Raw genomic sequence first — 14,445 nt, 5'->3', positions numbered from 1 at the left:
GGCCATCGACTTCCAGTCACTTGCCACTCCAATCTGGCCCATGTCTGATTTTGTATGGACTTCTTCTGGTTTTATACATTGTAAACTCTTGCAGATGTTGGATGGTGTTGGAGGAAGCAGCACACTGATCTTTGTCTTTCTGGTCTCCAGAGTAGCAAGGGATGCATTTGGGGTTGTGGGGTGAACTCCAAAATGGAGACACCTTAGTGTTTCCTTTAATCCACATCCCCCTTACTTAGACAGATGTGACCACAAACGTAAACTTACTAAACTTTTTTTATTGATGTCATAATCAAAAAAGTGTCTATATCATCACATAACACCATTTAGTGTACATCACAACGGCAGCACTAAAAACAAAAAAGTGAAAGAAGCATGGGATCTTCAACACATAACAAAAAAAGCAGACTTCACAGCAAAGAGTATCAACAGTTTTCAAATAGAAATCCAAAATAGTTAATTGAACACAGTTAAGTACAAGAATAGCACATCTGATAAAGATTTCCTCATGATCCACAACAATTGCGGTATCAGAGATTGTTCTTTGCCGTCAGTCAGCATTTTTTTGATGGTCATGAAGTACGGTACAAAATGTTGTCATATACTGAATTGGAGAAAGGATGTCACTAAGTTAAAAGTGTGTGTGTGTGTGTGTGATGGGGGGTTCATATCTGCAGTAAATCTCTCTTCAGAAGAGTAATTTACCAAACACATGAGAGTATAAAAATAGTTCAAAGATGCAAATAGATGAAATATGCAATTCACATTTCCAAATAAGAAACATCAGCAGTTAGATGTTACAGCAGAATGTAATGCAATGTGTTCTCATCGCTTAGCAAAAAAAAAATAATACCGTATTCATGTGGATATGATGCTTATTTTTGTATTTATTCGACATAAGCTCCTGTCTTATCTGATTATTGACAGAGAAATACCCAATAGCAACAGGCTCAGCTCTTTTTTACAGCCAAAGCGTAACACTGCAATTAGTGTTGAAAAGGCACAAGAAACCATGTACAGCTATATGTCATCCACTACTGGCTTGAAATTAAAGTGCACCAATATTTCTTTACATTCACATATGTGACCCAGTGACACAATATTGTACGGTACACAGCAGAGTGTAACATGCCTTCGCCCTGCTTGTGTCCAGTAGTGTAGTGTGGATACTTTGACCTTGATGTGCTTGCAGCTCGGCAGAGCCAATACTGTCCAAAGAACAAAAGTCAACATGTAATAAATACATAAATAACAAAATAAATAGCCTTTCACATGCATGTTATTTTGAACTTAGGACGTGTGTAAGAAGTATTCATGCTTCAGGAAGTGTTTTTTTTTACCTTGGGTTATTGTGGTGACATAAAATGGAGCCATAAAACATACAAATATACTATTATTAGGTACAGAAAAAAAAAAGTTAAACACCTTTTGCTAGCACATACATAAATGAACAGTGGTTCTTTGGAGTTCCAGTACACTCCAAAATGTTTTTTCATGTATTTAATTTTAAAAGATGACAACTCTTTGTGCTTGATGTGTTTCACAGAGTATCCATCCTGCACCTTCACACACACACACGCGCGCACACACACAGAACTTGGAGCCCACAAAGCATTTTGGGATATGCAGGATTTCCAAAGTGTTAAGGAGATCTCAGAACAGCCCTGGGGATACGTGAACAGCCCTTGATGAGACAGCACACGGAGCATTTGGCCACTGAAGCTCACTGAAGGCTGCTGTCTTATTCACAGGCTAACTTGCTGTCAAAGCTGGAGAGGGCTATGGCGAAGGCTTGAAGGGCACACATTGGGTAGTTATAGTCCATGGTAAAGACGTCCTCTGCCACACGGCCAAACTGCATCACAATGTAGTCAGCTGCATGAAAGTGTCATAGAAATAATCATATGAATGAAGGTAATATGGTAATGGTAATGGTTTAATTTCATTTGACCATGCATCAGATTACAATTGAATGCATCACATAATCAGTTCACAGTTCCACATGTCCAAAAGGAGTAGGAAGAAGCAAAGCTTATTAAATCCTACCCCTCCATCTGGTACTTTTACAATCAGTAACTGATTACATTTGTTCACTTCCTGCCTTTCTGATCTAATTTTTAGGTTATTTTTATTTAATTATTTATTTGACACATACCGAAGTACATAATCAATAATATATGTATAATATAATCAATAATTATATGACACAGTAAGTTAGATATGGTAGAACCAGAGTGCAATAAAGAGTGTGGAGTGATTTCTGATTTGAAGTTTTTCTTTGTTCAATATTGAAATGTTTCTTGCCACCTTATGTTTATATACAGTGAAGAAAATAAGTATTTGAACACCCTGCTATTTTGCTATTTCTCCCACTTAGAAATCATGGAGGGGTCTGAAATTTTCATCGTAGGTGCATGTCCACTGTGAGAGAGATAAACTAAAAAGAAAAATCCAGAAATCACAATGCATGATTTTTTAACAATTTATTTGTGTGATACAGCTGCAAATAAGTATTTGAACACCTGTGTATCATCTAGAATTCTGACCCTGAAAGACCTGTTAGTCTGCCCATTAGAAGTCCACCTGCACTCCATGTATCATCCTGAATCAGATGCACCTGTTTGAGGTCGTTAGCTGCATAAAGACACCTGTCCACCCCATACAATCAGTAAGACTTTAACTTGTAACATGGCGAAGACCAAAGAGCTGTCCAAAGACACCAGAGACAAAATTGTACACCTCCACAAGGCTGGAAAGGGCTACGGAGCAATTACCAAGCAGCTTGGTGAAAAAAGGTCCACTGTTGGAGCTATCATTAGAAAATGGAAGAAGCTAAACATGACGGTCAATCTCAATCGGAGTGGAGCCCCATGCAAGATATCACCTCATGGGGTCTCAATGATTCTAAGAAAGGTGAGGAATCAGCCCAGAACTACACGACAGGACTTGGTCAATGACCTGAAAAGAGCTGGGACCACCGTTTCCAAGGTTACTGTAGGTAATACACTAAGACGTCATGATGTGAAATCATGCATGGCACGAAAGGTTCCCCTGCTTAAACCAGCACATGTCAAGGCCCGTCTTAAGTTTGCATATGACCATTTGGATGATACAGAGGAGTCATGGGAGAAAGTTTTATGGTCAGATGAGACCAAAATAGAACTTTTTGGTCATAATTCCAATAAGCGTGTTTGGAGGAAGAAGAATGAAGAGTACAATCCGAAGAACACCATCCCTACTGTGAAGCATGGGGGTGGTAGCATCATGCTTTGGGGGTGTTTTTCTGCACATGGGACAGGACGAGTGCACTGCATTAAAGAGAGGATGACTGGGGCCGTGTATTGTGAGATTTTGGGGAACAACCTCCTTCCCTCTGTCAGAGCATTGAAGATGGGTCGTGGCTGGGTCTTCCAACACGACAACGACCCGAAGCACACAGCCAGGAAAACCAAGGAGTGGCTCCGTAAGAAGCATATCAAGGTTCTAGCATGGCCCAGCCAGTCTCCAGACCTGAACCCAATCGAAAATCTTTGGAGGGAGCTCAAACTCCGTGTTTCTCAGCGACAGCCCAGAAACCTGACTGATCTAGAGAAGATCTGTGTGGAGGAGTGGGCCAAGATCCCTCCTGCAGTGTGTGCAAACCTGGTGAAAAACTACAGGAAACGTTTGACCTCTGTAATAGCAAACAAAGGCTACTGTACCAAATATTAACATTCATTTTCTCAGGTGTTCAAATACTTATTTGCAGCTGTATCACACAAATAAATTGTTAAAAAATCATGCATTGTGATTTCTGGATTTTTCTTTTTAGTTTATCTCTCTCACAGTGGACATGCACCTACGATGAAAATTTCAGACCCCTCCATGATTTCTAAGTGGGAGAAATAGCAAAATAGCAGGGTGTTCAAATACTTATTTTCTTCACTGTATTTGTAATATGAGGTATCCACCTCATATTTTCATCTATTGTGATCCCCAGAAATGTATTTTCCTTCACCCTTTCAATGTCTACACCGTATTTGTATTTGCTGGTACGTGTCCTTTCTGCTGCTACCAACCAGCATGATTTTAGTTTTACTTAAGTTCAAGGACAATCTATTATTGTCAAATCATCTTTTTAATATGACCATTTCTTCTTTGACCTTTCTGATGAAATCTTCTGTGCTACCTCCGGAACAAAAAGCAGTGGTATCATCCGCAAATAATACCAGCTTTAAGTTTTTCGTGACTTTGGAGATGTCATTGATGTACATGTTGAACAGTTTTGGTCCCAGTATTGACCCCTGGGGTACTCCGCACGGAATATATAAGTTTGCAGATGTGTGTTCTCCTAGCTTTACGTATTGCTTCCTGTTATCTAAGTAGCTTTTGACCCAGTTCAGAATTAATCATCTTATTCCGTACCTTAATAATTTAGTAGAACGTGAGAACATGCATTGTTTATCATTTCCAGTGAGGATAGCAGTCTTTGAGAGTTATCACTCTCAACAATGCAATTGCATTCAGCCCAAGTAGCCACCCATTATGAAAGATATACAATATAAAAAAGTATAGGCCCTTACAGTGTCTATCAAAAGAATTCTGGCCCAGATACTTAATATGAAACTCACGGTCATTGTCGTGAATGATTTGGAAATTCTTGACAGACGCCTGAGTGACTCGGCCATGGAAGTTGAGCACATATGATTGTGTATCGTCATTCCACACTGGAGTTTTGTTATGAAGTTCAATCACACTCTCTGTGTTCTTGTTCTGCCACCTTGCCAACAATGACTCATGGTCCTAGAATACAATGAAAACATAGAAGAACGGTATCACTTAAATGCTCAGATCAAAAGTAATGCTAATGACTGTTTTATACGGATATCAAAGAACATACGTTTCGTGGCCGAATTGACACTCTCTCGTGGTCCATATTCATTCCAGGGATGATGACACTCATTTTACGTGGTCCCTTAAATCCCAAGACATTGGTTTCCTAGATTTAAAACAGAAAAAACTATAAAAATTGAATCATTTATATTCCTAAAATACAGAGTTGGGCATAATTATCTTACACATTTGTAGGTTAAATAAAAGGCAAATAAAGTAAAGAAGCAAAAAAGTATTTTTATTTTCAAAAAGTACATATAATGCATTTTTTTCATATAATGCCATTGTGCTTTGTTTCTTTATAATGCCATTGTTTTTAGTTTCTTTTTCAGTTGCTGCCATGAATTGGACTGGTGAGCATCGCGCTTTCATTGTGGAAACGTTTTTCAAAACAAACGGATCTGTAACTGCAACGGAGTGTTCCGTTTGCACAATCTTGGTAGACATGATCCCGTACCAGCTCGAAACACCATCTTGTTATGGGTTACCAACTTCAGAGCTACTAGATCTGCATTGAAACAAAAATCAACTGGCTGACCTCGCACCGCCAGAACTGATTTAATTTTTAAAACATAATGAAACAGAATGGCATTATATGTACTTTTCGAAAATAAAATCCCTATTTTGTTTCTTGACTTTATTTGCCATTCATTTAAGCTACAAATGTGTCAGATCATTTTGCCTGACCCTGTATAAAATATCAGTATGAAGTAAGAGTATTTTAAATTGTCGTATTCAAATTGTTTAAATATTTAAACAGTGCAGCACAGCGAGATGCAGAGAGCAGGACCAAAATCTTTAGTAATAATTTGCTTGGCAGCAGCAGGATAGCAACAACAGGTCAAATCAAACAAATGATAGACAATGAACCAACAACGGGAGAAGCGCACACCTGAATTAAATAGGGAACAGAAAATTAGAAGCAGGTGCGTGAAACAAGTAAGGGTGGGAACAAACAGAAAGGAGGAACACAGGAAGTAGCTTCAAAATAAGGGCATGGAAACAGTAACAAAGGCATAAACAAGCTGTCACGGAGGCTACATTGTGACAACAATGTTCTTTCTGTTTTTTACAATTTCAGCCTTCGTGGAGGTGTATGCTTTACTGAACACCATTGAAATTCTTTACATTTGTCAATTGGCTAATTTGAATTCATAAAGTCACTATAGTACTAGATCCATGATGATGAAAGAACTCACATAGCAAATGGCTGCAAGCTCTTGGCGCATATTGCTGTCTTCAAGGCTGGCGGTGGTCTTCATAGGGTTCAGACCACTGTCATATACGGTAAACTTGGTCCCCATGAGGTTTGACCTACAATGAAGAAGAAAAGTAATATAATATATTCTAGGTGACTATGATGAAAACATTTATGCTTGGTTTTATTCAGTGGCAGTGTGCAGTTGGGGACCAGCAAGGCCATCTCTGTTGACCTAAACACAATCAGAAACGCTGACCTATATTTACAACTTAAAGACTATTGTCTAATTTGCATGTGCATGTCTTTTAGCTGAAGTGCTGCCATTTTCTACCGCTTATCCTCACGAGGGTCACGGGGGTGCTGGAGCCTATCCCAGCTGTTTTCGGGGGCGAGGCGGGGTACACCCTGGACTGGTCGCCAGCCAATCACAGGGCACATATAGACAAACAACCATTCACACTCACATTCATACCTATGGACAATTTGGAGTCACCAATTAACCTAGCATGTTTTTGGAATGTGGGAGGAAACCGGAGTACCCGGAGAAAACCCACGCATGCACGGGGAGAACATGCAAACTCCACACAGAGATGGCCGAGGGTGAAATTGAACTTAGGTCTTCTAGCTCTGAGGCCTGCATGCTCACCACTCGTTCACCGTGCAGCCATGAGTACGTGTATGTTAGATATTTTTGTTCAGTGTAATGCCCAGGGCCTTCAGATTCAAAAGTGCTGGCCCACTTTCAGATTTCAGATTCACCTCACAAGGCCCACAAGGATATCAGAATTTCTCCGTACTCAGATTGGTCGATGTCTGATGTCTGTTTCTTAACACCCAGTGCGCTTAAATGCATAATCACATGAACTTATGAAAGCCTGACATTCCGCCGCATTCAATGCTCACAAGCTGATAAATGTTCACATTCCATGTACAGTATATGCCACAGCAAGTATGTCTGACTGTAATATATTCATCATCATGATGACATTGAACATGATGCCATGAAGTGCTTAATTCAAAGCATTTAGATTTAATGGTTACAAAGAGCATTGTATTACCGCACAGACTGCTGGGGTGCAGTGTTTGTTACCATGACTGATGCTTTGAAGTTAAGAATTGTGAAACTCAAAAATAGACCTCTACTCTAAACCTAACCAACGTGGATCAGCATGGTTCTAACAAGAATAATGCGAAACTTACAAAAGTACCTCAAATTGTCTGCAGAATATCCAATGGCTTTGTAAACAGTACATCACTTCCTGGTAAGTCCACAAAATGACTCGACACCACAAAAGAGCATACACTGGTGCAAGGCAGTCCTTTGACAATGAGCATCATCATCAAATGAAATGTCATAATAATTAGCCAATCTGTCATCACATCACTTTTGGGGGCGGGGCCAACCTCTTTGTCATCACTGCATTTACAAAACATTCCCATTTGTTGTTTGCTTTTGTTGGTTAATTTTCCACAACAATATGGGCTTTTTACATTTTGATTTAAACATTGGTATTGATGCATATTCTTGAGATGTGACCTATTATTAGTGATATGGTCACAGCTTTCAGAGGATTGATTACTAAGTCAATTATTTATCATCTGACTATTTCTAGCTAAATGGATGGACAAGGAGACGGAGACCACAATGGTCCAAATCGTAAGTATCTCATAGCGGACTTTGTTGTTGAGGTGTGGATCAGTAACAGTTTTCAAATTGTCCTGTAGGTCATCATATTTACATTCCAACTGAAGAACACCCACCAAATGGAGACAATAACGACATAGAATTTATCTTACTCTTGCATTTTATCATAAATCATCACATGAGAGTCTTCAGACAAAATCAAATTGGTTTCATCAATGAAAATGTAAATGTCAACATTGTGAACCACGCCGACATGAACAGTATTCCTGAAAATCATGATGAACAGGACAGCGATGTTGAAGCTGATGTCGACATGGAAGTTGATGAGGTGATGGAGGGCGAGGAGGGGGAAGAAGGTGAGCCTCAGCCTGGACCATCAAGTAGAACAAGAGATGGTCATACTGAACAAGAGGAAGAACAAACAAGAAACAGGAAATGTTCCAGGTGGTGGCATGAGTTTGACAACACTTCCGACAGTAGCGTGGACCTGGATAATGAAGAAGAACCTCTACTTGGTAGATCTGAGGAATGGTCAAGAGCTGATTCAGAAGATACTTCGCCACAATGTGGTCATGAACTTGCTGAAAACAATAGTGATCAGGCTGAGGACGGAGCCACAAGAAACTGTCTACCTGAACCTTCAGGGACGAGCTCAGCTGATACAGGTGCACATCAATGTGAGTCAAGAGAAAACAAGTCTTTCCACTGGTGGCATGGAGTTGAGGGTAACAGCTCTGACAGTGGCACTGACTTAGATGTTGTTGAAGAGAAGCCGAAAATTAAGTCAAGCAATGACGTTGACTCAGGAGAGGAAAAAGGACAGAAAGAGTCCAAATGGCAGGACGACAGACCAGCAATGTGTAATTGTGTGCCCACACAGAGCACTGAAGACACTGTTGTTGCTGAGGAGGGACAAGCTTCTACGGAGGGTGAAGGTTGCAGTGCACAAGAAGCAGAAGAACATCCAGCACCAGGGCCATCCAGGATGAGGTGAGGCCAAACATCAATGTGACAGAAGGGTTGGATGAGTTCCGAGTCACGGACTAAAGATACTTGGTGCGTCTTAGAAAAGGTCAAGGGATTCAGAAGATGAAAAATAGAAATGACTTTTTTTAAGAGGTCATCTTGCTCCAAACTCTAGCAAGATTGGCCTGGTCAGAGGAGCTTCCAGGGAGGATGAAGGTTTAGATGTGCAGCAGGCAACCAAGACATTGACAGAAAATAATGACTAAGGAGGACAGACAGACAGAAGAAGGTTTCACAACCAATGGAAGGTACACATGGCCCTAACTGCTGCAACTTTATTCCAAAAGATTAGACCTGATGGAACTCAGCTACAGGCCTTTCATTACATACCACAAGATGGCACTGTTCAGTCTGGGAGTCTTGCTTCCACATTTGCAAGGTCAGAGCTTGTGGAGCTCTGTTAAGACTTTTTATTCTAAGTGAAGTTAGGTGTTCAGTGTTCAGAGATACAGTCATGTGGATTCACACTGCAATACACAGCTGCAGTTATCTACTCAATACAGTATGGTTTTGTGATCTCATGATCTGTAATCTAAGCCAGTGGTTTTAGCCACTGCTCCCATAGCATCAGAGGACTTGAGGACAGTTTGAAAAAAAATTGTATTTTAAACCTTCTAACTACAGCTACGTGTTACAGGCAAACCTAATCTGTGGTTTTTACAATGAAAGAGGAGACTGTATGACGAGAGCACACAATTCAATCATATTGGTGTCAGTACTCACTGTGGTATGTTCAATAATTCACTGACTTCAAACTTCACAATTGCCTTGTTTTTGAGCTTTTTGAGTTTAAAACAGTTTTGTACGTTTTAATAGGAAAAATGTCTCAAATACAATCAAATGATGTACAAATAATATGTAATGATATTATGATGATCATTTTTTTTCCATCAAAATGGAAAAAGTCCCAAGTTGTTTAGGGTTGAAATTAGAATGCTGGTGAATCTTGGTTACCGTCCAACCCCAGGTTAGTGTTTTTTGGTTCACACAAAAAAATTCAGCTATAACTTTGCTTCGTTTTGCATCCATTTTCTGGTTAGCGTACTATATATGGTGTGACTTGTCGTGTTATTAATACATTACGTGAGTCCAACTGTGTTCTTAGTGTATTTTTAATGGCAAAACATATTTGTTAGCATCCTTTTAGCTTACCACTACATGGAAGTCAGTTGCATCAGTTGTGTCTGATATGGAGTTAGAATTGTTTTATGCATGTAAAAACTACAATTGCAGTCATTACACAGTCAGAGAGCCCAGGTTAACTTGCAGCTAGCTACCTCCACAATACATCCAGAGATTTATTATTACAAAATAATGCATGGCCACTTTTGATTTGTGATTTATACAAATAATTTTGTATACTTTTTCTCTATAAAGAATTACCTCACAGCTAGGAGGCCAGGGTTTAATTCCACCCTCGGCCATCTCTGTGTGGAGTTTGCATGTTCTCCCCGTGCATGTGTGGGTTTTCTCCGGGTACTCCGTTTTCCCACATTCCAAAAACATGCTAGGTTAATTGGTGACTCCAAATTGTCCATAGGTATGAATGTGGGTGTGAATGGTTGTTTGTCTATATGTGCCCTGTGATTGGCTGGCGACCAGTCCAGGGTGTACCCCGCCTCTCGCCCGAAGACAGCTGGGATAGGCTTCAACACCCCTGCGACCCTCGTGAGTATAAGCGGTAGAAAATGAATGAATGAATGAATTACTACTATCACAACAATGACAATTAAAGCCACAATGATGATTGACAACTTGATTTGCCATTGGAAAAGCAATGACAGATAGAAATAGTATGTAAATGTTCCAATTTTATGTCAACTGAAGGCTGAAGACTAATGATGTATTGATTTAAAATGTTTGGCTATTGAAGGACTTTCTCAATCCAAAAAAACCCAAAAGAGTTTATTTTAAACTGAATACATATCCTTGTAGAGTACATGGTTACAATACATATACATGTATACTTTATTACATCATAGCGCTTCCACTGACATCATAGAGTCTATGTATACCAAGTTGAACATCAGCAAAGCACAATATCATAATGTGTACTTGGTTGAACTCCGGAGTCAATCAGTCCGGGGTTATTTTGGGCTTTGTAGACTAGGATATAACTTACCTCAATTTACCGATGAAGCTCTCCCCACCTCTGGACAAATCAGTGGGGTCAATGGAGATGAGGTAATTTGAAGTTTTACTCTTTTTTCGCTTCCGGCCTGCTAACAGGAACACCTGTAGAAAAACAAACAAAAAAACTTTAATCCACTGATGTTTCAAACAGTCAGGACTCAGGTCAGAATTTGGACTTGACAATATCAAAGACTTGCAGCTCAACTTGGATTTTGACATCAATGACTCAGGGACTTGGCTTGGACTTTACTTTGAGACTTAGAAATACTTGAGATTTTCAGTGAATGTGTTTAGTAAAATGTTTCCCCATTTAAAACATTCAACTAACCTTTCCCTTTGAATCTGCCTCATTGGATGCATCTATGTATCAACGTACAGGTCTAAGAACAATGTGTTGATTGCATTTCTATTCACTGACTAAATCCTAAATACGTCAGCACTCGGCATTACTCCAAGCACTGCTTATGTTGGTGAAGGTGGGAGCCACTGTAACATCTGTTGTGTGAAAACTAATTCACCCCTGAATAGATGGTGTGTTAGGTCTAAGAGGACACTCTTCGATTATTATCACATGTTATTATCACGTGTTCGAAACCCTTCCTCACCTTCTTGCCGTCCTCTCTTTCCAGGTGAAGATAGTAGGTAGGATACATGCCTCTGTCCATGCCTTTCTTGTCCCTTGTGATCCTGCACTTCACTCTTACACCCTGTGGTGCAGGTCGCAGTGAAAATTCTTCAAGGTCGTCCACATCAATGGCTGGTTCAGTGACTGGTGGAGTTGGCGCTGACGCAACCTCCTGTCGCAGAACAGAAGAAAAAGAAGAAAAGAACATATTCATTTTATGATGTTGGACTTTGAGTGATGCATTACAGTTGTTTTTAACTCATCTGGGATTAAGAGTTAAATAGACCATATAATCCACAGGGATAGAGTATATTTGGGTCTAAAATAGGAATATGCTTAATATGTAATTACTTAATATGTAATTGTAATTATATGTAATTGTAAATATGTAATTATGTAATTACTTCAGAATCTGATTAACTTTAAAATCAAGCATTTGCAACGACTGGAATATACGAAGAAGGGTTTTACTTTCTAATCTCAGAATAACAAATTTTACCTTGCATGACTTTTTGCTGGTGGCAGAGCCCGGTCTCGTGTTGTTGTTGAGCTGTGAGGAAGTGGAACTAATTTCATCTTCATCATCTTCGTCAAAATTCATACTGCTGGATATGCCTGTACAGACAGATAGATGATAAGGAGGTGTTAAATAATTACACATACATCATTCATTTTCTACCACTTGTCCTCAAGAGGGTCACGGGCGCGCTGGAGCCTATCCCAGCTGTCTTTGGGTGACAGGCGGGGTACAACCTGGACTGGTCGCCAGCCAATCACAGGACACATATAGACAAACAACCATTCACACTCACATTCATACCTATGGACAATTTGGAGTCACCAATTAACCTAGCATGTTTTTGGAATGTGGGAGGAAACCGGAGTACCCGAAGAAAACCCACACATGCACAGGGAGAACATGCACAGAACTCCGCACAGAGATGCCCGAGGGAGGAATGGAACTCAGGTCTCCTGCCTATGTGGCCTGCACACTAACCACTCGGTGCCGTTCAGCCAATTACACATACATTCCTGATCAAAATTTGAAGGCCAGGGAGTGAGACCAAAAAAAATTTGAGTAAGAAATTTATTGATAAACAACCATTAAACTGAAGGGGAGGTTGAGTGTTTTTTTTTAGCTGTGGTCTTAAAGTCATCAGCTGATGAACAATTTCAGTTGAATGGAATTTTGTTTTGTCTCATTCCCATTTTTTCTTTCTGCATTTTGAAGCTCTATTGGTCTGGAGTGACCCTATAAAGTTCAGTTAAACCTTATAAGGTAAAGGCAGAACAAAATATGTATTTTTGTATTCAAGTTTAGGCACATAGTAAAGTATGCATGTTTGTCGGCAATACACCAAAGCAAGGCAGTCAATTTACACCTGCTGGAGATATGAACGTATAGAATTTAGGGTGTACTTTAATTAAGGCTGGCAAAAATTCTGTGTTAATGGCAGTAAATAAATTACACTCTATACTCACTACATCGCTGCTTCATTCTTTCATGGTTTTTAAAAATATATTGATAACTTGTGCTTTCTCGGCCAATCATTAAAAAGAAGTATGCGTATTTAAGCAAATGTTACATTATCAAGCATAAAAATTGCTAAATTAACTGCACTACAAATATACGCCATTAAGAAGACACAATGAAATAGTGATATCGCTACAGCTGTCAGTAGGGGAAACAGGAAAAAAAACAGGAATGCCACAAAAATACACTAAAAATGTGAAACTACATGTCATTGAACGCAACCACTCATTGTTCATAACAACACGGTTAATGTGTGATTCAAATGTTCTGCTACTATTGAGACTAATGCTAGGCAAATATATATTCAGACGTGTGGTATATTTTTGTGTGATTTTAAATTTCTGTTCATTTGGAGGTATTAATACGTCGGAATATATACAATACTGTTCAGTGACCTTAGACGAATACAGTCTATAATACTTTTCAGGGTGTTGAAGCGCTCAGAATTTCACCAAAGTGTTTTATATTTTCTTGTTGGTATCGTTAAATCAAAGGAAAAACATTGTACAGAATAATGATGACTGGATGCAAATTTTTAATGAATCCACATTGAACAGCACCTTTTTTGAGCATCGTCACTCTCAGATCCTGTTTGCTCTGTGACTGAGTGCAGCTCATGACAGGCTCGCCTTCGCCCTCTTCTGATGAAGGGTGGCCTACTGTTAAGATTTGGATGTGACCGTCCTCCGACTGGCAGGCCAGGCTGTCCATCCCTGCTGAGCCATAAATAACAAAAAAATACATCTCAACATGGCTGTGCTATTGTGCTTAACACAGTATGGTATGCTAAAGCCTTACAGTGCATATTATTGCATAGTACACAATACATATTTAACTATGACGTTTACTGTAAGTGTGTTTAGACTGATGTCAATACTGCATTATAATGGCAATGGAAGATGTTACATTAGCAGGTTTTCTTTCTGTGTCACTGTATCCCATGTCTTTTAATAATGTAGTGTTGTTAAAGCAGAATTATTTGTAACTGCATAATTATTGTACATTTAATAAATGTTATGGGACAGAGGAACATTGCTTTGGCAAAGTTGTTGTATATCGTATTGTCATTTGCTCTTGCTGCATGGCAGTAAGAGCATGTTTCTTTTCTCACCATACATTATCTTTGTTGAATTTGATAGACAGCTACTATCCTGTTGTTATGGCATTATCGTGATATTATCATATAGCTATCAATGTACTGGTTATATAACCACGGTGGAAAAACACACCAGCACACAATCGCTATACCAGTTGTGGAAACATTGTGAATTTTCCTCAAGATAAAAAAAATGAGGCATCTATTTGAGGTGAGGATACAATTGTTGAAGTGCACAAAGCACCTGGTTTTTACACAAGAGTGAGAGTTTTGGTCACATACGTGCTTTTTATGTCAATATTCAAAAAGCTTG

General features: G+C 39.3%; 2 protein-coding genes across 4 annotated transcripts in view; one reads left to right on the top strand and one right to left on the bottom strand.

Annotated features, from left to right (window-relative positions):
• Positions 1–258: 258 nt before the first annotated feature.
• The window catches only part of tub (TUB bipartite transcription factor), a 40,011-nt gene continuing 25,824 nt past the window's right edge, over positions 259–14,445 (bottom strand). For 2 of the 3 annotated variants that reach the window (XM_058089270.2, XM_058089272.2), the window contains exons 5-12: positions 13,597–13,752; positions 12,002–12,117; positions 11,483–11,674; positions 10,867–10,979; positions 6,072–6,186; positions 4,880–4,978; positions 4,611–4,782; positions 259–1,875 (exon numbers count right to left, since the gene is read on the bottom strand). In XM_058089270.2, coding sequence (XP_057945253.2) covers positions 1,742–1,875; positions 4,611–4,782; positions 4,880–4,978; positions 6,072–6,186; positions 10,867–10,979; positions 11,483–11,674; positions 12,002–12,117; positions 13,597–13,752 — 1,097 coding nt within the window. In that variant the 3' untranslated portion in view covers positions 259–1,741. The remainder of the gene's footprint in view (positions 1,876–4,610; positions 4,783–4,879; positions 4,979–6,071; positions 6,187–10,866; positions 10,980–11,482; positions 11,675–12,001; positions 12,118–13,596; positions 13,753–14,445) is intronic. The other variant, XM_058089271.2, reaches the window with a different exon arrangement.
• On the top strand, positions 7,518–9,005 carry LOC131139563 (uncharacterized). The gene is made up of 2 exons (XM_058089273.2): positions 7,518–7,730; positions 7,799–9,005. The coding sequence occupies exons 1-2, from the start codon at positions 7,691–7,693 to the stop codon at positions 8,710–8,712; spliced, it is 954 nt and encodes a 317-aa protein (XP_057945256.2). The 5' UTR covers positions 7,518–7,690; the 3' UTR covers positions 8,713–9,005.

Source organism: Doryrhamphus excisus, linkage group LG13, assembly GCF_037039965.1.
Source record: "Doryrhamphus excisus strain RoL-2023G ecotype Guam linkage group LG13, RoL_Dexc_Guam_v1.1, whole genome shotgun sequence".
Lineage (NCBI taxonomy): Eukaryota > Metazoa > Chordata > Actinopteri > Syngnathiformes > Syngnathidae > Doryrhamphus > Doryrhamphus excisus.
Note: the sequence above shows the minus strand (reverse complement) of the source record. Positions and strands in the feature narration are given on the sequence as shown.

Excerpts from the sequence above, each read along its gene's own strand:
- LOC131139563 (XM_058089273.2), top strand. The coding sequence starts at position 7,691 with ATGGATGGACAAGGAGACGGAGACCACAATGGTCCAAATC. Across the intron at positions 7,731-7,798 it reads AGACCACAATGGTCCAAATC|GTCATCATATTTACATTCCA; the intron begins GTAAGTATCTCA and ends ATTGTCCTGTAG.